Here is a 22685-nt window from a genome sequence, read left to right as displayed (position 1 = left end):
ATTCATAAGTCATTTCCGATAACATAGCACTCCCTCGGTTCTGAACTGGTGCAACTGTCTAGATCAAATCTCTGAATTGAATCAGCTTCTGATCCACACAAGCGTGCACCCCCTGTGAAGACTGAAGATGCAGTTACTGGAAGATGGATGGGGGTGAGATCATTATTGGTCACTTACAGCAGTAAGATCATCAAGCTTGACTGACACTAGAATTACCCATTCACCTTCACTCCAACAGTCTCTTTTAAAGTAGAGTCATGGAGTCATACAGCATGGAAACAGGGCCTTTGGCCCAACTGGTCCATGCTGACCAAGATTCCCATTGAAACTGGTCCCAGTTGCCCACGTTTGGCCCATATCCCTCTAAACCTTTCCCATCCATGTACTTGTCCAAGTTCCTTTTAAGTGTTGCTAATGTACCCGCCTCAACTACTTCCTCTGGCAGCTCATTCCATATACTGACCACACTCTGGGTGAAATATTTGCCCCTCAGATTCCTATTAAATCTCTCCCCTCTCACCCTAAACCCATGTCCTCTAGTTCTTGATTCCCCAACCCTGGAAAAAAGACTGTGCGCATTGACCCTATCTATGCCCCTCATGATTATATGCACCTCTATAAGATCACCCCTCATTCTCCTACATTCCAGTGAAAAAAGTCCCAACCTGATCACCCTCTCTCCATTAATCAGTCCCTTGAGTCCCAGCAGCATCCTTGTAAAGTAATAGTGAAAACAGGAAAGTGCCTTTAATCCAAGCAAGTATGTCGTTATCCAAGAATTCAACCACAGTTACATAATAGTCTGCAGCTTGAAAGCATGACATAGCACCACTTCTGCAAATACAGGAAAGAAGTCTTCAATCCATCAGAGATGAAAGCACGAGGGTCAATTATATTGTCCCATGCAGGGAGTGGGATGAGCAGGAAGTGTATCATGAGTTGATAGTGTGAGTATGAAGCTCATGTTTCCCCCTGGATAATGTCCATTTGTATCTGCAATTTTATATAAATCTGAGACTCAAAGCCCATGGAGCTGATGTTCATCTACCTGCATTAAGTCCCTTGGAATGTGACTTTACTCCAGTCTGACGTCATTTTAACACTGTGTGTTATGAGTCGGTGATGACATAAATGAAACTGAAGGAAAGCCTAGATTTACGTCTGATCTACTCAGAGTTTGAACTGGAAAGACTATGTTAACCAGAAAATCTACTTAGGTTGGCAGTGATATTTTTTCATGGAGTGCATTTGCTTCTTTGCCAAGCTAATCATTTATAGCAGATGGTTTTGAAAGTGGAAGTATGCCAGCTTAGCTTTTCAGTTGCAAATTTAATGATTACTATTACTTCCAACAAATAAGCCAAGTGGTTGCTTTCAGGCCACTATTTAAGGGTTAACTGAGCATTGCTTAAGGATTTTGAGACTTGCAATGAAAGCCCATTAGCCTCCCAGATTGCTGGTTTTTAGGTATTGTCATGGTCAAACAGCAGGCTGACCAGTGGAGCAGCACCACCAGTAACGAGGGCCAGCAGCTGTCAGCGGTGCTAATAAGTCAACTAAATCCCAGCAGTGGCGCAGAGCGTTTTGATATTGCAAATACTGCTGCTGGGCACTGGACGCTCCAAGGCTGAGAAACTATAGGATTGATGATCAGGTGGTAGAAGTGTTCCTACAGGGAGCAGGAGAGAGGAATTTTGGTAGAATTGGCCACAGTTGCTGGAAATGATGCAGTACGAATGAGAAGAAATGGCAGGTGGGAGCAAATGCTGTTTCAAGGATCTGGAGAGTGATTGGGGAGATGTCTGACCTGAAGAAATTAATTAAGTCAAAAGTACTGTTTTGAAGGTCATGCTCTGCTTACCAGTGAGCATGTTAGAAAATCTGTTTTGAAGAGCTTTAAATTTGGATGAGAATGTAGGTGGCATGATTAGTAAGTTTGCAGATGACACAGAAGTTGGTGGTGTAGTGGACAGTGAAGAAGGTTGTCCAAGGTTACAACAGGACATGGATCTACTGGGAAAGTGGACAAGACAGATGGAATTTAACACAGACAAGTGCAAACTGATGCACTTTGGGAAGTTACACCAAGGCAGGACCTGCACAGTGAATGACAAGGTCCTGGGGATTGTTGTTGAACAGGGAGACCTTGGGATACAAGTACATAGTTCCCTGAAAGTAGCGACACAGTTGGGGTGGTGAGGAAGGCGTCTGCTGTGTTCGCCTTCATCTGCCAAGGCATTAAGTACAGGAGGTGGGATGTCATGTTACATGTTGGTTAGGCCACATTTGGACTGTTGTGTGCAGTTCTAGTCACCGCACTATGAGACAGTGGCTATTGCCCATCCTAACTGCCTTTGAAAAGCTGGAGGTGAGACTTTAAAGGGCCAGGACAGATTTTAACACCGACTGCTAACCAAGTCAGACTTTAACCCTGGCCAGTAACCAGTGAGACTTTAACCCTGGCCAGTAACCAGTGAGACTTTAACCCGGCCAGTAATCAGTGAGACTTTAACCTGAGCCAATAACCAAGTCAAACTTTAACCCAGGCCAATAACTAGGATTTAAGCAGGCTCTGGCTAATCCCGCTCAATTCCAGGAGGCAAACGGTGCAATTAAGTGAACTTCCACTGGATACATTTCCAAAGCAAGGGTAAGCGTTTCACTGATATTGCGGCTCCTCGGGAGAAGTTCTTGTCCTGAAGAACAAATGCCTGTCAGCCTGCTGTTCCTATTTGGTGTTAGGACTTGGCGGAGCCCGGGACTGCGGGGTTTGGGAGCCGGGGTAACTGCTCAGTGCTGCAACCCCGGAGTTCTTGCCTGAGATTGAGCGCCGAGGTCAGGTAGTTCGCGTCTGCCTCAGGATATAGAGCCTGATGCTGCAGACTGCGAAACCCGTCGAAAAAGGGTTTTATTTGCGTGGACATCTCGGCCAAAGTTTCATCTTTACCCCCATACCAATACCCTTAGATTGTACATTCATTGAGTGGTTGGAGGCGAATCCGATTGCAGAATAATTAGGATCTCTTTTTTTTAACCACCGCAGAGTCCAACATAACGCAGCGGCGTAACGCTATATCGCAGGAACATTTGCAAAATTATTGTAGCACCATCGAATTGACTCATTAATGTCCAAGCTTAAAACTGAGATGCGGGGCCTGCCTATAAGCAGTGTAGGGAGAAGTATTAAAGGAGTGTGTCCTGGCAATCTACAAACTCGACTGCTTGCAAAATGTACCCTTGTCAAAGGGGATTTTAAACAGAATCTTACACTAATTCACAAGTTACCCATTCACCCGCGCCTGTCACATGCCCCGTTCTGGGTAAAAGAGTGGGAAGCTAACCCAAGTACAAAGTTATTCCAAGTGCAAAGTGTACAGCCCAAAATGTCCTATCTTTGTTCTCTTGAAAACTCCTGTAGAGGTCTTTGCCAGAACTTTCTGCTAACTGCATGAGTTTGCAAACTTTCTAGTAGCTACCAAGCCTTGTTTCTCCACAGTAGACAAGAGCACTATAAATTAGCACTGCACATTTCTGCCCCTGAGGGATAACGTGATGGGTTCAAGCCCCACTTGACACAAAACCTGGGCATTACCCAAGGAGATCCACACAGATGAAGGTGTCCTCCTGGTAATTTATTCAGGTTCTCTCTGCTGCTCTGGTGAATGCAAACAAAAAACATGCATTGGCAATCTTTGCAAGAAGGGCAGGAGAGCTTTTCCCAGTCTCCTGGCCAACAATGTTTCATCAGTCATCATCAAACACAAATGATCTGCTCACTTTCACACAGCTTTTTGTCAGATCTCTGCATGTTAACTGCTGCTTTTTCAATATTGGCAAATAGTAGCTACATCAAAAGTACTTAATTGGCTGACACTCTATGCTGTGTTTAGGGAGTGTATTATTGCTTTGTTTTGATAAGATGTTTTGTGGGAAGGACTTTAAAAAGGTGGCAATATTCGAGGACTATGTTGCCCTGGACGATATTCCACTCTTAATGAATGCTACCAAAGACAAGTGATCTGGTCTTTGGGACAGTAAATTACATTTGCTCTATTTTAAAAATAATAGTGCTTGAATGGCTTTTTCATTGATCCCAAGGGGTGGTACAGAAGAAATAATAGGATGTAATTCATTGGTACTGTGGGTGTTTTATTCTCTTTTCTTCAGAGTAGGTTTAAAGGATTACATACTCTTTGTTACAACAATATTCGTGGTATACATAATTTTGTTAAATATGATTAAACATTTGATAAATGCATATGGTTCATTTCTCTATGTCCTATATCTGTACACAAGGCCAAGGGAAACACAGTGGAACTCTCAAATGTAGGAATGCCAGAGCACTTTGTTTTTAACCTGTTTTTGTCTTTAATTATTTGTCCTCCCTTTGGTGTTACTTTCTCTGAAATGTAGTTTGTAATGATGTTGTCTCTTTGCTCAGTTATGTGCTCTGATTTGCTCATTGGGACTTTAAAAAAAATAATGGGGAATTGGTTGTTGAACTGGTGCAGAAGATATGGACAAAGCCATGCATCTCTAAGGTTGTGCTCAGTCCAAATGTACCAGGAACCAGGGAGGGGACACATAAGGCTTTCCCTTACCCGTACAGCTGGAATAAGTTATGTAAAAACACAGGAACAAGGTTAAATTAGAGGTAAAAGAATTTAAAAAGACAATGGGTGATAGTTTTGGTTTTAGAATAAGGTTAAGCTAATTCATTGACTTTAATGTTCACTTGACAGATAATGGCATCAACGGACCAAAAAAGCTTCCACATCTGCACACCACTGCATAAAAGTCTGGCACTGTCAAAGGTAGCAGGCACCACAGTCTACATTAAACTTGATAATGTGCAGCCAACTGGCTCCTTTAAGATAAGAGGAGTGGGATATTTGTGTCAAAAGGTAAGCAGTAGGTAGGCAGCCTTATTTCTGTTTCACGTTAAAAGGCACTGGGAATTTATATTCATGTCTGGGTTGTAAATAAAACTGTATTTCCCTTTTTCAGGCAGCGGAGGAAAACTGCAAACATTTTGTATGTTCTTCAGGTAAGTAATTAGTTACTGGTGAGCATTTTATTCCTTGTAATTGTACTGATGCCTGTTGAGATAATCAAAACTAGATTGGATTCAATGTGATTTAAGAACTTGCTTAAAATGAGTTGTGTAGACGTTGCTGATAAGTGAAATTCAAACTGAATGGTGGTGAGCATTTTAATCAGCTGTGTAAACATCTTAATTTGAATTCACCCTGAGGGGATAAAGTAGTCCAAGATAAAAGTAGTTTCCATATTATGTTGTGACACAGGTAATGTTTAATCAAGTGCTCAAAGCAGACAGGAGCTGGAATCTACCTCAGCCATCTTCATACTATAAATGAGAGTGGGTAGGACATCAGAACTAAATGAGTCAATTCAAAGCCCAATTGACAATATATTGCTGAAGCAGATATAATAATTAATCTATAGTTATATATTGTATGATTCATTACAGCAGAATCCCATTCCTGTAGTTACTCATGGCCATGTATTTTCCAACAGGAATTAAAAGCCCAGGTGACTTCTTTCACTTCCCCTGTGGAGGTATTGTGATGAATTAGGTACTCAGGGTTTATTTCTCTCTGACTGGAAGGAAGCTTAAGGAATTCAGCCTTTCAGGACTAATAGGAGGAGACACTTCTTCACACAAGACTCTATGAACCTTTGGAATTCTCCGCCCTAGAGGACTGTGGATGCTCTGTTAATGTTCAAGACAGGTCAATAGGATTTGGTCAGTTAAGGACATGAGGATAGTGAAGCCACTGTTGAAGTTCACCCATGATATCCAATGGCAGAATAGGCTTGAGAGAGTGTATGGCTCACTTTTGCTCTATTCTTCTGCTATGTTTAGTACTCCATATTTTACGTATGTCAGAAGGGATAGGTGTAGATGACTTTTCTGCTCACCTGGACGATCCTTTAAAAACATCACAGGCTCCTCTGTTTGTCCTTTGTGCCTGCTTATATAATCCACATTTTGTTTTAGTCCGTTTCTAATCTCTTAGTTTTCAGTCGCCGTGGTCGAGCCATTATCCATGAATAGAATGCCATTATTTGTGGATGCATGGCCAGCACAGTTCACCTTAAAGTAGAACATCCTCATAGGAATGGTTCCAGGAATTTGATGCACTACATCACAGCTTTTTCAGATGCCTTAATATTTCACATTTTACAGAGTAGAATAATATGTAATAGTTTAATGAGCAGAAAATAGGAATGGGTACAGAACTCATTGCAGCAACAAAGAAACTGGCTGATGTCATAAGGACATGTGTAGGCACTGAATCCAATTAAACTGTAGACAATGCTGCTTAGTTGTTTTGGGGACATGAGTGCTGCTAGCGCCAGATTTATTGCCAATCCTTAGTCACGTTGGGAAGATGGGAGTGGGTTGCTATTTTAAACCCCTGTGATCCTTGTGGGCCTGGGTTGCCACAACGTAGTTGGGAATGAATTGCAGTCTCAGTGAAGGAGTAGTGAGAACATCTGTCCAAGTCAAGGGTGACTTGCAAAGGAGCTTGGAAGTAAGTGATGGTGTCACTGATCATCTCTTTCTGCTGGTGGATGGGTTAATAACAAGCAGAGACTGGTGGGGGTGTAGTGAGGGGTGGGGTGGGTGAACTAGTTTGACTTTGTCTTCCCTGATAGCTTAACTGCTCAGTGTAGGGCAATCAGTCTTTTTTCAAATGATCACTGACCTGTTGAGAACCAACTTGCAATGGATAGCTTTGCAGAATGTTCTGCAGGAAATGCCAAAGTGCTCTTACTTAGTGAAAGTCATCAGTAGTCAATATTGTTCTAATGGCTGTGGGTGTCTTGACTCCACAGGAGGGAATGCTGGCCTGGCTGCTGCCTTTGCTGCTCAGAAGTTGCAGATTCCTGCCACTATTCTGGTGCCCAGTAGCACACCAGAATTTACCATTCAGAAGCTGAAGGAATATGGAGCACTTGTAGAAGTGGTTGGTAAGGTAGGTCTTAGTTAGTGTTTTGTGAGAGATTGCCAGTCACCTAGAACTCGGCTGATGGGCAGTTTAGGATGTTAAGTTTGTGGGGGAAACAATGTGTGTAAATTATAAGGTAAAATTTCACTGATTTTGATCGTTTATTTCACTCTCTTTTAACATAATTGGGATCAATGTGTGAATGGTTGAAGGGATGTTGTATATTGCAAAAACAGAAAATCCAGAACCATTCAGCTTGTGGGATAAGTAAAATGCATGTATAGGCCTATCAAACCAATTTATGAAAACTCCAGCAAGATATACTGCAATAAATTGGGAACAAACTTGCTGAGGAGATAAAGATGTCCCTCCTCTTGACAAGCAGTTGTTTGAGTGAAGGTTGGCTGTGCGTCTATGAATAAATCTCCCTAGTGTAGCTCTGCATTCACTTCAAGATATTGGCATGTAAAAATAAATTATTGAAATATGAATGAAGTGAATAAGAAATTTGATAATTCTCTGCAGATGTTGGAACAGACAGCATTGTTTTTCTTGTTCTGTACATTGCTTTTGATAGTTTAGCTCAACAGCTGTGCCAGTATTCTGAGGCATTTCAAAAGCATTCTGAAGTTAGTGGCTTGAGACAGCCAGCTCAGATTCAATGAGTCTGCTGTTAAACCTGCCGAGTCCTGCTGTTAGCCACAATTCCAATTAAGATTAATCTCAGCATTGGTTCGCAGGATCCCAGCCCACTGTATTCATTGGGTTTTGCTGCTTTCGCCTATCCATTTGGTTCACTTTGAATTTTCTGGCTCACTGAACTGAATGAACCTTACATGCCACTCAACATTTTGCCCAATTGGGCAGATATTATCCATATACATTTCTGTTCACTGGCTATTTTACAAAAGAAATATTATGCATATAAGGATCATTGCAACAGCAGAGTAAACACATTTTTAACTGGAGACATGGAAGGTGTTGACAAAACTAAAAGTTTGCTAAAAAGCTAATAAGAATGTATTACCAGTTAGTCTTCAATGCATTTTTAGTAAAGCCTACAAGGGATTAATACTGAGTCAACCCTGTCCATCTGTTTGTCACTCTGTCTGAAATAGGTTCAAGTAACTTGCATATTTAGTAAAGGATTGGCTTACAGCCTGGTTGGGTAGAGAATGCATAATTGATGTCTGCCCTACATTTGGCTGCTCTCTGTACTGAGAGTGGCAGTAACAGCAGTTAGCTGAAGACGGTTTCTGTGTTGTCCCATTACTGACTGGGTTAATGAGCTGATCAGTAGGTCACCAGCATAGACCACTTGAGGGAAGGCAATTAGAATGAGGGGTGGAAAGAGCATCATCTGGAAAAAATCTGTTTAATAATCAGAGGTGGATACTTACATTTTAAAATATTTGTCTCCAAATTTGGAAAACTAGCATACACCCGTACAAAAATAACAATGTGTGTATGTAGACGGACTCAATTCAAGAACATCACAAGAGAAAATCAAGGAACAAAATTAATGTTATGTATTAGCTTGGCAACATACACTACACACTCGAGGTGCACGTTTCAAAATGCTGCCCATCATTTCCTGGTGCATTTACAAAGATCAGAAAATACACTCTTAAGATCTCATTGCCTAAAATTTCTCTTGCTCCTGAACTGGAGACCAATCCATCATTGCACGGTTCATCCACCCTGATTCATGCTGGTGCAGTGAGGACTCAGTTTCAGATTGCAGCTCCTGTGCTGGAGGACCATGGGGACTGAGCTGTGCTGGCTGGGAGGGTCAGCAGCGGATAATGACAAAACATTGAACCCTGCCTGCTGAGTTTTGGAGCACTTCCCTGGAGTGAAGCAGAGAGGAGAATCTCATTTTTGAGGAGCCCAGTGATGTTCTCCACTAGATCTCATGTTGGTTTTCTATTTGTCAGGGGCATTCAGCTCACTCTCAAAATCCAAGGAAGAAGGGGACAGCCCTTACCCTCCTGGATTCAGCCCTTAAACGCTGCAGTCCTGGAATCAAGGGAAGCAATACAATCTGGCTTAAAATACAAGAATGATGTCAACTCCTGAATTCATAGCATTGACCATGAGAAGGTTCTATACATGATCGACTACTAGTTGTATGTTCTGGGAGCTGTGGTCCTTGCATTCACGGGTCTGAAGGAGAAAGTGAAGTGCCAAGAGGGTACATTTATTGCCACCTGAACCTGAGAGATAAGGTATAGATCAGCTACTGCTGCCTGGAATAATTTGAAGGCTAGGAGGTTCAGATTGGCTGTGACCTTGACCTGCATGATAACTGTTCAGGCATGGGTGCATGCCTAGAATTGTGGGTGCTGGAGATCGTAGATTGCTGATGTCTGTAGACATTGGTCCTTGGAGTAGTTCAGTTAGGAAGGGGACTCCTGTAGACTTTGTGGGAATAAAATATAGTTTTCCTTACTTTGATACACAGGCAAGTCTCCCCTGCCAACTATGCGTGGGTCCCACTCGGCAAAGGGGTGACGTGTGCATTGCAACCAGAAGTACCAAGGCTAATTTCCATTTTGGCACAATTTGGATAGGGAAACCATACCATTACTCTCTACTCTGGGAAGGATCCTTTTCCAGCTGTATAGAGTGGATAAATGCAGCACTATATACAGTAAAGTGTGTCTAGTTTTACAATATCAGGAATATTTCTCATAAATGCTGTAGGAGGTGGCCATTCAGCCCAATCTGTTGGTGTTCTGGCATCCAAAAGGATCTTAATAGTCAGATGCTTTGAAGTTCTTGGTCCTGCCATGATGGGTTGGGAAGGCACATGGAGTTTGTAACCCCGTTAATGGCTTAAGTAGCAGTTACCTTACCAACATGGTTCTGTTCCGTTGGGATCAATTAAGCCACCTCTTTATGTGGCTCTCCTCCCAACCAACCTATCCCTCTTGCTTTCCCCCATCCCCTACACACTGCTCCACACAAACTCCCGAACCATTGCTGAGGCTGGCAGTAATGCTGTGAAATAAATGCGTCAGCAGTTTCGATGAAATAAGTGAAGTGTGAAGTTCAGGGTCAGGTTTTAACCCTTTCACCGTACCCCTCCTAGTCCCTGTGTGCAAAACCATCTGTTGCTTTTCTTTATGCTGCAGATGTTTTATTGCCCTGAATATTGAGACCAACAAAGCAGACTGCTCATTTGCATTACAGTGCACCTTATTTCCATGACGATGAACCTTATTTACATAAAGGACCACTCAGTTCTTTGCAAACTGGGACATTATTTTGCTAGTGAATTGTGTCTTGAGCAATCACAGCGTTAAATCTCGGATTAAATCTAATTTTGATTCTATATTGCGTCTCTTGAAGGGTGTAATTTTTTTGAGTGCTTACCATTGCTTTCAACAGTCATTTTAGTTGGACATTTTCACTGACAATATGCTGATTCTTAAGCGTGTCATCTGTGGCAGTCTTTACATGATAAGAATCTGAAGAGGAGATGGAAGGCAGTGGGGAACAAAGCCAATCTGTTGAGCTCTGTTTATCCGTGCTAGAATAATGTTTGAAAGTGGATGAAGAACATTGTTGTCTCAGAGCCACAGTCACTGAGCCAGGTATCCATTTCCTTCATTATTTTAAGAACCAAATGGTTCACCAAGCAACTGATGATTCGTTGATGCGCAACTGGAATCTGACAGTGTTTGCCAGTGTTTGCAAGGCACTGCAGTCTCAATTTGGACTGCACAGCCCAGGGAGAGAGCACTGCTTGTTTGGCACCAACCTCATCAATAAGGATAATTCTGCCAGTCAGGATTTGCAGCCAACACCTGCTATTTACTGTAAAAGCTGAATGGTTGGCAGTAGGTTAAAGTGCTGTTAATACTCATGTACTGATGCTGTTACGTTTCATGCTCCCCACATTTTTTGAAGGTGTTGTCTGTCTTCTGTTGGATTACAGTTGCTCGTTTACTGGTGGCTCTTTCATTACCTTGCTCCAGCAGATAATTTTCTATGTGTGGCTCTGACAAATGAGCAGCCTCAGACTATTCATCAGCAGGGGCAAGGTGCCTGAATCTGATTTCAGTGCCCCCATTTGAGATTGTAGTCAAGTGTGTTGTGAGAAAATCTATTTGGCTAGCAAGCACTCCCCATTCTGAATCCATGTTGTGAATTTGCCGTAAATACGGCAATCAACTGTTTTGCTTAAAAAATGAATTACTTTCAACATCACCTGAAAATACAGCATCATTTTCCACATACTTGCTGATGACACTGAGCTTGACCTCACTAGATCAAATTGAGCTTGACCTCCCTAGATCACATACCATGATGGAGAACTGGGTATTTCGGTAGTTTGAGAGACACAACATTTATTTCTTGTTCCTTAAGCTCACATCCAGACACATGTCTTTGCTTTCTCAGTAGGGCCTACATAAAATGAATTTGGGCATCTCAGTTGAATTCCATATGATAGCAGAGGTTATACTATAAAACTCCCTGCATGTGAGTTTACAGTCAGGCTTTGATAAACAGTAGGCTTGGTACTGCAGCTGTAGGGTTAACTCTTGTTAAATTGGGATTGCAGTAAGTTGCAAGGTGGAACAGGAGAATTACTGTCAAAATTTAAAATTATTTTGAATTTTAATTTCCTGGTGTTGTAGAAAACAACATATAAAAAAAATCCACACTACAACTTAATAAATTTGATCTTGCAAATACAGATAATACAAATGAAGTGAAGGTGGGGATGAAAATGGCATGTAGGACAAAATTGGTTCCTCAGAATTGGATCGCTTTTCATGGGATGAGAGAGGATGAGAAGCATCTCCACGAGTCAATGTAAATGCTTCCACATGGCCATCTTAAAATCATCACACAACACAGTCATAAAAAAACATATGAAGTACATTTTTTTTAGAACAAACATATGGAAATAATATTAGTTGTATCAATTGCATAATAAGTTTTCTCAGTCTGTAGGTCAAGAACAGTGCAATACATTAAATCATAAACACATGACTCGGAGTGTAATTCACTTAAACCCCAGTTATTACATCCAAAACCTGGCAATCGCTAATGCAGTGACAGGAATGGCCAATAATGACCACTGCATTGATACATTCTCCTTATTTCAAAACTATTTGTGATGAAAATAAATTTCCACATAAATTCTCCTGATTTTTTTGAAAACCATACTTCAAGTTATTTGCTCTTTCTCTCTCAATATATATATCTGAAGCTTTGAGGATTAAGTAAGCACATCTATAACCACACAAACCATCAACTCAGCTAGATCAATTTTCCTCTTTGTTTTTTGCACAATCAAGGAATTCCCAGCACAGAAATAGGTCATTTGGTCCAACAAAAATTTCCCCTGACCCTCGTCTTCAATCTTATTTAGATATCTTTTTGTTCCTTTCTTCTTGTGTATCTATCATTACTTTAAATGCATCTGCCATCTACAGCAACTATTTGTCGTTATGAGTTCCACATCCTGTACTTCTGGGTAAAGATGTTTTCTCCTGAATTGCCTGTTGGATTTATTATATTTATGGCCTCTTAGTGTTGGCCTCCCTTACTTTCTTTTCGTTCATTGAAGCCAAGGTCAGAGAAAACACTTAAGTCTGATAACCTTCAGTTGTGCCTTTGAATTCCTCTATTGGTTCATATCTTCAATCTCAGTGAAAGAAGCTCCTTTATCTTGAGATTTCTAAGGGTTGAATTGATAGAATGACTGCTTTAAAAGTAAACATGGTTGTCATCTACTATAACAGCATGAAATGCCACCTTAGTTCGAAAGAAATTAATTTTGCAAGGTAATAATTGGAGATGATTCCTTGAGCTGCAAAGGCAAGTTCATAATGCACATTGAGTCGCTGATGTTCTTGGGGGAAAAAAGTATTATTTCTTTTCTGATACACACAGTGCAAAGCTTATTGTAAATCTGTAAACCTGAAATCTGTAGAGATTAGTTAATGCAGTGAATGATGCAGACAAAGCTGCATTTAGTGAAAACTGATACTGGTATGTCAAAAAGGATTAAAAAAAAGATTTTCTTAATCATCAAGGCAATTATACATCTTTTAATGTTTTACTAGGTTTGGGATGATGCTAATAAGCAAGCATTAAAACTATCTGAAAACGCTGGCTGGGTATATGTTCCTCCATTTGATCACCCCTTGATCTGGTAAGGTTTCTTCAAAGAATCTGAAAATTCAGCTTGTTTAATTACTTCAAAGTATCAGGTATCAGCCGTGACAACATACGGATAGAACGACTGTTCAAAAAAAAACCTGATGATTGCCATCCACTACAACAATGTGAAATTTATAAGTAATAATTTTTTATATTTTCTTCTTAAATGACCAATTATGATCAAAATTATTCATACATTAATGAAGAGGTTTTGCAGTTGTGAGAATGATTTATTTTGAAAGCATTTTTAAAATCACAAACTGAATTATTTTTAGTTTTAAATTCTTGTAATGAAGTGTTGGGAAAAGATTCTGAGACTGATGGTCAGAGGCCTTTACAACCAATAACACGTAATGGACCTGATTCCTTATAATATAGCAGGGAATCAGGTGCAATGAATGTCAACTCACAAGAAATCCTTGTGTTGAGGGACACACAATAAGGAATTGTTTATTGGGAGTGCCACAGTGTTAGATATGGGATAATGTAGTGAAAAAATCAGTAAGAATGAGGGACATGTGGTTAGGAAACTTTCATAGGAACAGATGCACAATAAGGAATCATATACATGAACCGGTAGATGTACGTCAAATAGTCCCTATCTGCTAACTTAAAGATCCAGCTCTTTAACTCTTTTAAAAATGAGAGTTCAGGGTCAACATGGTCCTGTTAGAGTGGAAGCAAGGCTGGCAGGATTAGGGAACCCTGGCTGATAAGGGATATTGAGGCTCTGGTCAGGAAAAAGAAGGCATATGTCAGGTATAAGCAGCTGGGGTCAAGCGAGTCCTTTGAGGATTTTAAGGGATGTAGCAGTATACTTAAGAAGGAAATCAGGAGGGCAAGAAGGGGACATGAGATATCCTTGGTGGATAAGGTAAAGGAGAATCCTAAGAAATTCTATGTATATTAAGAGCAAAAGGGTAACTAGGGAAAGAATAGGTCCCCTTAAGGAATAGTGTGGCTGTCTGCGTGTGGTGGCATGAGAGATTGGTGAGGTCTTAAATGAATACTTCTTATCTGTATTTACATGGAGAAGCTTATGGAAGCTAGGGAATTCAGGGAAGGGAATAATGATGTCCTGAAACACATTGATATTATAAAAGAGATGGTGAGGCACATAAGGATGGATATATCTCCTGGACCTGACCAAGTGTATTCTAGGACATTGTGGAAAGTCAGGGAAGAAATTGCTGAGGTCCTAGCAGAGAATTTTATATCATCATTAGCCATGGGTAAGGTACTGGAAGACTGGAGGATGGCTAACATCATGCCTTTATTCAAGAAAGGCTGCAAGGACAAGCCAGGGAACTACAGGCCGGTGAGTCTAATATCAGTGGTGGGAATGTTACTGGAGAGGATTCGGAGAGACAGGATTTATCTTCATTTGGAAAGGCAAGGACTGATTAGGGATAGTCGGCTTGGCTTTGTGTGTGGGAAATCATGTCTCATGAATTAATTATTTTAAAGAGGTGACCAAGAGGATTGATGTGGGCAAGGTGGTAGACATTGTCTACGTGGACTTTAGCAAGGTTTTTGACAAGGTCCTGCATGGTAGACTGGTCCACAAGGTGAGATCACGTGGCATTCAGGGTGAGCTAGCCATTTGGATACAAAATTAGTTTGGTGGAAGGAGTCAGAGGGTGGTAGTGGAGGGTTGTTTTTCAGACTGGAGGCCTGTGACCAGTGGTGTGTCACAGGGATTGGAGCTGGGTCCACTGTTGTTTGTCATATATTAACGATATGCTGAGAATGTAGGTGACGTGATTAGTAAGTTTGTGGATGACACCAAAGTTGGTGGTGTGGTGACAGTGAAGAAGGTTGTCTAAGATTACAACAGGATCTAGATCAACTGATAAAATGGGCCAAGGAATGGCAGATGGAATTTAACCCAGAGAAGTGCAAAGTGATGAATTTTGGGAAGTTAAACCAGAGCAGGACTTACACAGTAAATGACAGGGCCACGGGGAGTGTTGTGGAACAGAGAGACCTAGGGATACAAATACAAGTACATATTACAAGAGCTGGGACATCATGTTACAGCTGCATAGGATGGTGGTGAGACTGCATCTGGAATATTGTGTGCAGTTCTTGTTGCCGTACAATTGGAAGGATGTGATTAAGCTTGGGAGAGTGCAGGAAAGATTCACAAGGATGTTGCGGGGTCTGGAGGGCTTGAATTATAAGGAGAGACCGGTTAGGCTGGGACTGTTTTCCCTGGAGTGAAGGAGGGTGAGAGTTGACCTTATAGAGGTTTATAAAATCATGAGGGGCATAGATAAGGTGGATGGTCAGTCTTTTTCCCAGAGTAGGGGAGTCTAAAACTAGAAGGCATAGATTTAAGGTGAGGGGGGAAAGATTTAAAGGGGACCTGAGAGGCATGTTTTTCACACAGAGGATGGTGGGTATGTGGAACAAGCTGCCAGAGGAAGTGGTAGATGCTGATACAATTATAATGTTTAAAAGTCATTTGGACAGGTGCACGGATAGGATAGAGGGATATGGGCCAAATGCAGGCAAATGTGACTAGCTGAGGAAGGCACCTTGGTCAGCATGGATGAGTTGGGCTGAAGGGCCTGTTTCCATTTCGTATAACTCTATGATTCTATGACTCTAATCCCAACTGGGCAGCCAGGGTGATTATGAATTAATTATGCGACCCTCTTCTGTGCCCTGTGCAAAGCCTCAATAACTCCTACCCTGTGAAGAGACTGAAATTGGACACTTGAACAAGGTCTAAACAAGGTCTGAGACTTGAACAAGGTCTTGTGCAAGGGAAGTGTCACAGTCAGGATCTTATAAAACGAGTAATACACATGAATCACTTACAGTGTGACTGTCAGAATATTAGAAAGGGAGTGATTCTGTTACTCCCTCCCCATTCCTCTGTCCAAGAAGTGGCGGTTAGCAGGTTTTAAAGAGTAATGGGCAGGAATCAGGGAATGACAGAACCAGTGTTATAAAGGACATTGCAGCTGGTCAGGTATCTTTCCAGGAACATAGCTAGGAATCAACCACAAGCTGTGGCACTCAATCAGATTTTTGGACAGAGATTGATGTGACCTTTTATTTTCCTGTGTCTGTCATTATCATAGACTTAGTGTACTGCTTCCAATCTATTTAAATTGTGCACTTGATTGATAAGCTATACATGCCAACCCAGATAAAATGTTAAATATGTGACATTGCATTCATCCAGAGGGCACTCTGTTTCCAGTAGTGTTATAGTCACATGTAGAATCTTGCAAATAAAAAGGGTAAAATTGCCTATGCATGTTGAACTGTTCCAGTCAATTTCAAATAAGGAATTTTATGGCACTAATATCATATACAAGTGGCATTAGGCCTGGAGTAGGAGCTGGATTTGTGTATTAATTGTTGTTTAATTATTTTTATTTGAAGGAGAATATTTTCTAGAGCAAGATGTGATTTTTGAGGCATAAGAAAAGTACTACAGGTACTAGAAAAATGAACTAAAAGAGAAAATACTAGGAAATCTCAGAACAGGACGAGAGGGAAACAGAGTTAATGTTTCAGGTCACTGACCTCCAGTTCTGTTGAAAGGACATCAACCTGAAATGTCAGCTCTGTTTCTCTCTCCAGAGGTCCCGCTGATCTGCTGAGTATTTCCACCATTTTCTGTTTCATGTGCTTTTGGAAACTAGTCACAACACCAAGTAGTTTTAAGTGGCTATTGTCTGTACCCATTCTGAAGGGTCAATGGTTGCACCTTTCAAAAGTAAGGTTCCAGCTTTGAAGAGTGCTTTTTAACCTTTTCAAAACTGCAGTGATGAAAAAGATAAATTTATCAATCATCTCTGTGTGGGTCACCACTGATTCTGCAGAATAAATCATGAGGTTTTTTTTCCGCAATTGCCCGCTAAATGATATGGCTGGATTTTCTTTTTGAACAAGGGATTTACACAGAATGGCTTTTCACAACATTTCTCACAATGCTTTATTACTGCATAAGGTGCTCTGCTCCAAGGCCTGCTGTTTGATGTAATCAATCATCCACTTGGCATGTCTTGGTCTCCAGTATTTGCTTACTCACCCAGTAAAAGCAAACACTGTTGGTGATCGATGGTGGAACGCAAACTACTGCAGTCCATTAACTTCTCTTCCCATTCTAGGTTTGATCAATTACTAGCATGGACTCCTTTGCTGTTGTACTGTAGCCATGTAGACTACTAAGTAAACATGACAAATTTAACCTAATTGAGATCCCTCCTTTCCTAATTATTCTCATACCCAGCATGACAGCCACCTCACCTGATTTACTGCTTGTTATTACTGATCTTCTTTGGGAAACCTACTGGGTAGAACATCTGTGCATTTGGCACCTACACCTGTTATGATTGATAAGCTTTGTTTTACTATTTTATTATGCTTTAAAATGTCTTTAACTTCTCTAATGTATGCATTAATTTCCACCACCCCTACACACACACACACACACACACACACACACACACAAAATTGAAACCTTCAAGAAGTTTTTGAATTGGTTAAAGTTAGTAAATTAAAATAGAAATCAGATTGCGTGGAAAAATTTAAATGTTGGAAGTCTGATATTCCTGGATTTTACCAACTCTTGCTAAAGACACCTGGCATTGACTTCAACTTTAAGTCAAACCTCACTGTCCTCATTGCAGAATGACCTTCATGTCATTTAGGTCAGAAATGATCACAATCACTCCTGTCATTTTGTTTCTCCTATCTTTCACCCCATCAGAGAAAATCTTTCTTTTAGTGTCTCTGCACCTTGTTTTATCTTTATATTTTCCTAGTTCTGATGAAAGATCATTGTCCTGAAATGTCAACTCTGTCTCTTTTTCCGCAGATGCTGCCTGAGTCGCTGAGTATCCCGGCATTTTCTGTTTTATTTCAGGGCTATGGGTTTGTATCCAGGACAGATGGATAGGAAAAACTTACTCTCTTTCAGCTATAATGTTTTGAGGTGTTGAGCACAATAGTTTCAATCCAGTTCCAATTAGTCACAATAGAGGACAAAAGTTTTAAAAGACACCTTGGGTGATTCACATATTTCTAAAGTTTGAGGAAAAAGGGGTTAAAAAGTCACATACAAAATGTGAACCAAGAGAATGTTTAAGATGTAGACAAGATCTGAAAACAGTTGATGGAGTAGCCTGGTAGTGGACATGTTTTATGGCAGGTGAAGTGAAGTTGATGGTGTATGTGTGAGCTGATAGCAAGTATGATACTCGCGTCGAAGTTGTAACATCTCTAGATACAAGGGGAAACAGCTAAAAGCCACAGTTGACAGGTGTAGTTGGTGCTTGTGAGCTTATTAAATTGGGAAACCTGTATTAATAGATGGTAATTAGGTGTATCCTTACAAGTTATTCAAGAGAATAATCGGCCTTCGGGTCAGCTCCTGACTGTAAATTCCATAAAAATCCCACAGATTGCTTGCTTTCAGATAAGGCTGCAGGATTATGCAGAGGGTACATTTATTGGTGACAGTGGCAGCAGTGACTGTAATCTCACATACACTTGAATACATTTTAAATCATTGTCCATTGGATTCAATTTGACTAAAACATAACTAAATGAAACCCCTTGATTCAGAAAAAGCAATTTAATATGATGCCTGCCATTTTAAAAAAGGAACAAAGCTTGCTGTCATTATTTACAAAGCAATTACTTACTTATGACACAGAAAGAGGCCATTCATCCCATCGTCTGTGCTAGCTCCCAATAGAGCAATCCCATTGACTCTCCTTATTTCCCTGTAGCCCTGCAATTTATTTTATCTCACCTGCACTTTAATTTTTCTGCTACTTACCAACACTAAGTGGTAATTTACAGCAGCTAATTAACCCAACAGCATATCTTTGGGAAGTGAGAAGAAACTGGAGCACCTGGAGGAAAACCACATGGTGACAGTGAGACTGTACGAACTCCATGCAGACAGCACCTAAGGTCAAGATCAAAACAAAGTCCCTGGAGCTGTGAGGCAGCAATAATGGATATGGATGGACTGAATAATAGTGCACCATTAATAACCTTTGCACCATTATTCAGTCCATCCATATCCATTCATTGTTATCAATGGTACTGAGTTCATCTCCAGCCCAAGAAGTTCTTTGGTCCTTGCATGCTTTGAATCTGAGAACTCTGAATCTGGTCCAAAACCATCAACAGTCATGAAATTTAAATCTTAATTCAAGGGAAATAAATTTTTGTATTTGTACACAAGGAATTATTCTGGTTTGTAGTTGGGTGTGATGCTGTTATTTTGATAAGTTTGAACAGGTCATAAACTTATGTGTGCCAAATACTGGAATATGTCCCGTCACCGTGAGAGCTGTTATTGCCAGGTGTTCAGTGTAGCCTTTCTGCTTAAAGACCTGACACATGAAGCAAGCAGCAGTTTCACGAAGAGAAGACTAAAGAAATGGTGAGCGTTATACACATTGTAAAACAATTGGATGGTTTAAAACATCCAGCTGGACACGGTTTGTGCTTTTAGGTTTATCTTTGTGGATGTGATTTTAAAAATGGTGTTTCAAGGGTGAAGTTTCTTTAAGTTTCTTTTATTTATGCAGTAACTTCACAGCCAGTTACACTTTATAGCAACAAATGTAATAACTCTCATCGTACCCAAATGGAGCTTTGATATTCTATTGAAAGTCCCCATTAGTACTTTTTCATCCATCTATGGTGATAGTTTCACCTATGCTTCCTCCTTTAGCTGAACAACACAATAAGTGCATTGTGCAGTTACATTGGTATCAGGTCAGTCTTTGGACCTGAAGACCACAAGTGTCGTGTTGTAGGGTTTATAGAACTTCAGCTCTTCCCAAGGTGCATTACTAGCCATTACAACACCTGAGATCTCTAACAAATGTAATCTTATTATTTGACACCAACTTGGATGAAATATTATGTAGTTGATGTTTTTTGCTGGACGTAACGTTTAGTTGGTCAAATCAGTCAAAATCTTTTGTGTGGTGTTAGCAAATTTCATGTAGGTGTTCGCAGTAATGAGATTCTTTTATCACCAGGATATTCTCTGCAAACACTAGGAGGCCAGATCAGAAGATTGTACTTTGCTACCCAGTGATTTAACATGAGGGTCAGAGTAGGAAAATCATGCTGAATTCCTTTGTTGAAGCTGTTTCCATATCTCTAGATTTCAATCTTCATGGTGCAGTATATATGTGAGAATAAGGAAATAGCAGTACACTCAGCCTTTGCGCTCTCTCTCTCTCTCTCTCTCTCTCTCTCTCTCTCACACACACCTCATTCCAACACTAATGTCACGTAACAGAACTTGCAAGCCCGTTAGATGCCAAATCTTACTTTTAATTTTCAGGGAAGGACATGCCAGTATTGTGATGGAGCTTAGGGACGCACTTCCGTGTAAACCTGGGGCTATAATTCTCTCGGTTGGAGGTGGAGGCCTCTTTTGTGGAGTGGTAGAAGGTCTGAAGAAGGTGGGTTGGTGTGACGTGCCTATAATTGCCATGGAGACCAAAGGTGCCAACAGTCTGAACGAGGCAGTGAAGGCTGGGAAGTTAGTCACGCTTCCTGATATCACAAGGTATGTTAGCTACACCTTTTAAACATATCATTTTGCTGAGTACAAAGATATAATATTAAATTTGCCAATCACACGGGAAGCCATGCTGTAAGACAGCGCTGCAGCCGATTGTTGATCCTCCAGCCTGTGTTCCCTTTGACTGTGTTCCCTGTTGACAATGAGAGACGAGTGGGCTTGCTCTACAGTGCCACACAGTTTAGAATGAATACAATAAAACAGAGCCAGATGGTTCTTCCAAAAAGGAAAAATCCAGCAGTCAAGTTATCACCTGGCAATTGGTAGCCAAGCAATGTTGGTGAAATTCGGTCCTTTCAGGTTCATTCTTCTGGAAAGGACCTTGTATAATGCCTGATGGATTTTCCATTCAATGAAAACACTCCTGCATCTTGCTTTGGAATTCATTTGTACCTTTTGAAGTGCATTTCTTTTGTCCAGCATCTGAGCTTAAAACATATGGCATTAAAAATAAAATTGATGACCTAAATTATTTTTTAGCTTCAGATTCGCATGGACAACCTACTTCTCAATTTATTTTTGTGTGTCAATGTCTGGAGAATAATTAACTCTTTCAGGACATGCTCCAATTACCATCTTACCCCCAGGAGATGTGCTAATAGTATGGGGTTGACTTTCACCTTGATGTCAGGGAATAAAGCTGCCAGAATAGAAACAGTTCAATATTTGTTACTCATGACTGTAATATGTTTGATTACAAAATATGCTTTGCATAGTTAAAAGTGTTCATGGCTTCAGGGCTGTCTCCGTTAACCTGCATTGCCTGCAGGCTACTCTGATGCTATCAGCTGAAATGGTGCAGGTTTATTAACAATTTGTAAATATATGCCCTCAGTTGTCCTAAAACCAGGAGAACTCAACTGACTATGAAACTATGCTACCATCATGATCGAGTGCATTAGTACTATACATTCTTTGTGAGGAAACTAAATGCCTGTGATATAGACAGCTACATCACAGAGCTTGGTTAAAAGGGACACCCTGTAAATACCTTGACATCATTGGGTTATCGGTAACTCCTGAACAGATGAGAGATTGAATAACTTCAGGGTATCAATATTGAAGTGACATGTGCCAATAATCCTTCTAAGTGCTTTGTCACTCAAAGATGATACTGGATTTGAAATCTAAATTCCTCACCAACCATGATGAGATTTAAACTCGTATCTCTGGTAACTTAGCCACTGTGTTACTATTTCTCTCTCCTGTTAGAAGCCATCTTACAACCTGTATCATTGAAACCTTTGTCCCTTGTCCTATAACATGTACCCATTTCATTATCTCAGGTGTCCTGAAGTGTTGCTCTGCATTGAAAGTACTATATGAACACCGGACAGAATTTGCAGTTTCTGTAATCTCTCCAAACTTAATGACTTTAAATTTTTCGGTCAGCTAGCTGCTAGGTGGTTAAGGTGGGTATGTTTAGCAAAACCATGATTACAGTTAATAACAGACAGTGGTAAAGCTTGACCGTTGGTAGTTTTTAATACCTGCATAAATTTTGGGAACAATAATACAGTGGCAGCGTGTGTCACGTGTGATCTGCTTGTTTACACTGTGGCCAGGCAGGGAAGAAAAATAGTTGGGAACAACCTGAGCAATAACAGCAGGCTGATGATCAGAACAGTGCTCTGGATTTTCTTTCCCCTGCTGACTGTGTGTAACTTGGAGGGTCTGAGAGCAGTTGTATCTCTGTGTGCATTGCTGCATCCTTGGCACCTCCACTTCTTTTTGACCACCATTGGCAATTGTGACGACAGCTCCCTTGACTCTAAGTTCTGGGGTTTCATCCATAATCTTTCTTAAATGACTCCATCAATGTGGGCATCAATAACAAGACCAGCATTTATCACTCATCCTGAACGCTTTCTAGGCTATTTCTAAGGACAGTTGAGGTCCAACAACATTACTGTGGGTTCAGAGCCACTGACTGGCACAGATAAACA

At 40.7% G+C, this 22685-nt stretch overlaps 1 protein-coding gene across 3 annotated transcripts in view; it reads left to right on the top strand.

Annotated features, from left to right (window-relative positions):
- Positions 1–22685, top strand: part of sdsl (serine dehydratase-like) — a 47886-nt gene that overhangs the window by 7873 nt on the left and 17328 nt on the right. For 2 of the 3 annotated variants that reach the window (XM_052032440.1, XM_052032438.1), the window contains exons 2-6: positions 4743–4904; positions 5008–5047; positions 6865–7004; positions 13061–13149; positions 20497–20724. In XM_052032440.1, the coding sequence (XP_051888400.1) occupies positions 4743–4904; positions 5008–5047; positions 6865–7004; positions 13061–13149; positions 20497–20724 (659 nt within the window). Of the gene's footprint in view, positions 1–2630; positions 2651–4742; positions 4905–5007; positions 5048–6864; positions 7005–13060; positions 13150–20496; positions 20725–22685 lie in introns of those variants that run through there. The other variant, XM_052032439.1, reaches the window with a different exon arrangement.

Source organism: Pristis pectinata, chromosome 17, assembly GCF_009764475.1.
Source record: "Pristis pectinata isolate sPriPec2 chromosome 17, sPriPec2.1.pri, whole genome shotgun sequence".
NCBI lineage: Eukaryota > Metazoa > Chordata > Chondrichthyes > Rhinopristiformes > Pristidae > Pristis > Pristis pectinata.
The sequence above is the reverse complement of the archived record's forward strand: the minus strand, read 5'-3'. Positions and strand labels throughout refer to the sequence as shown.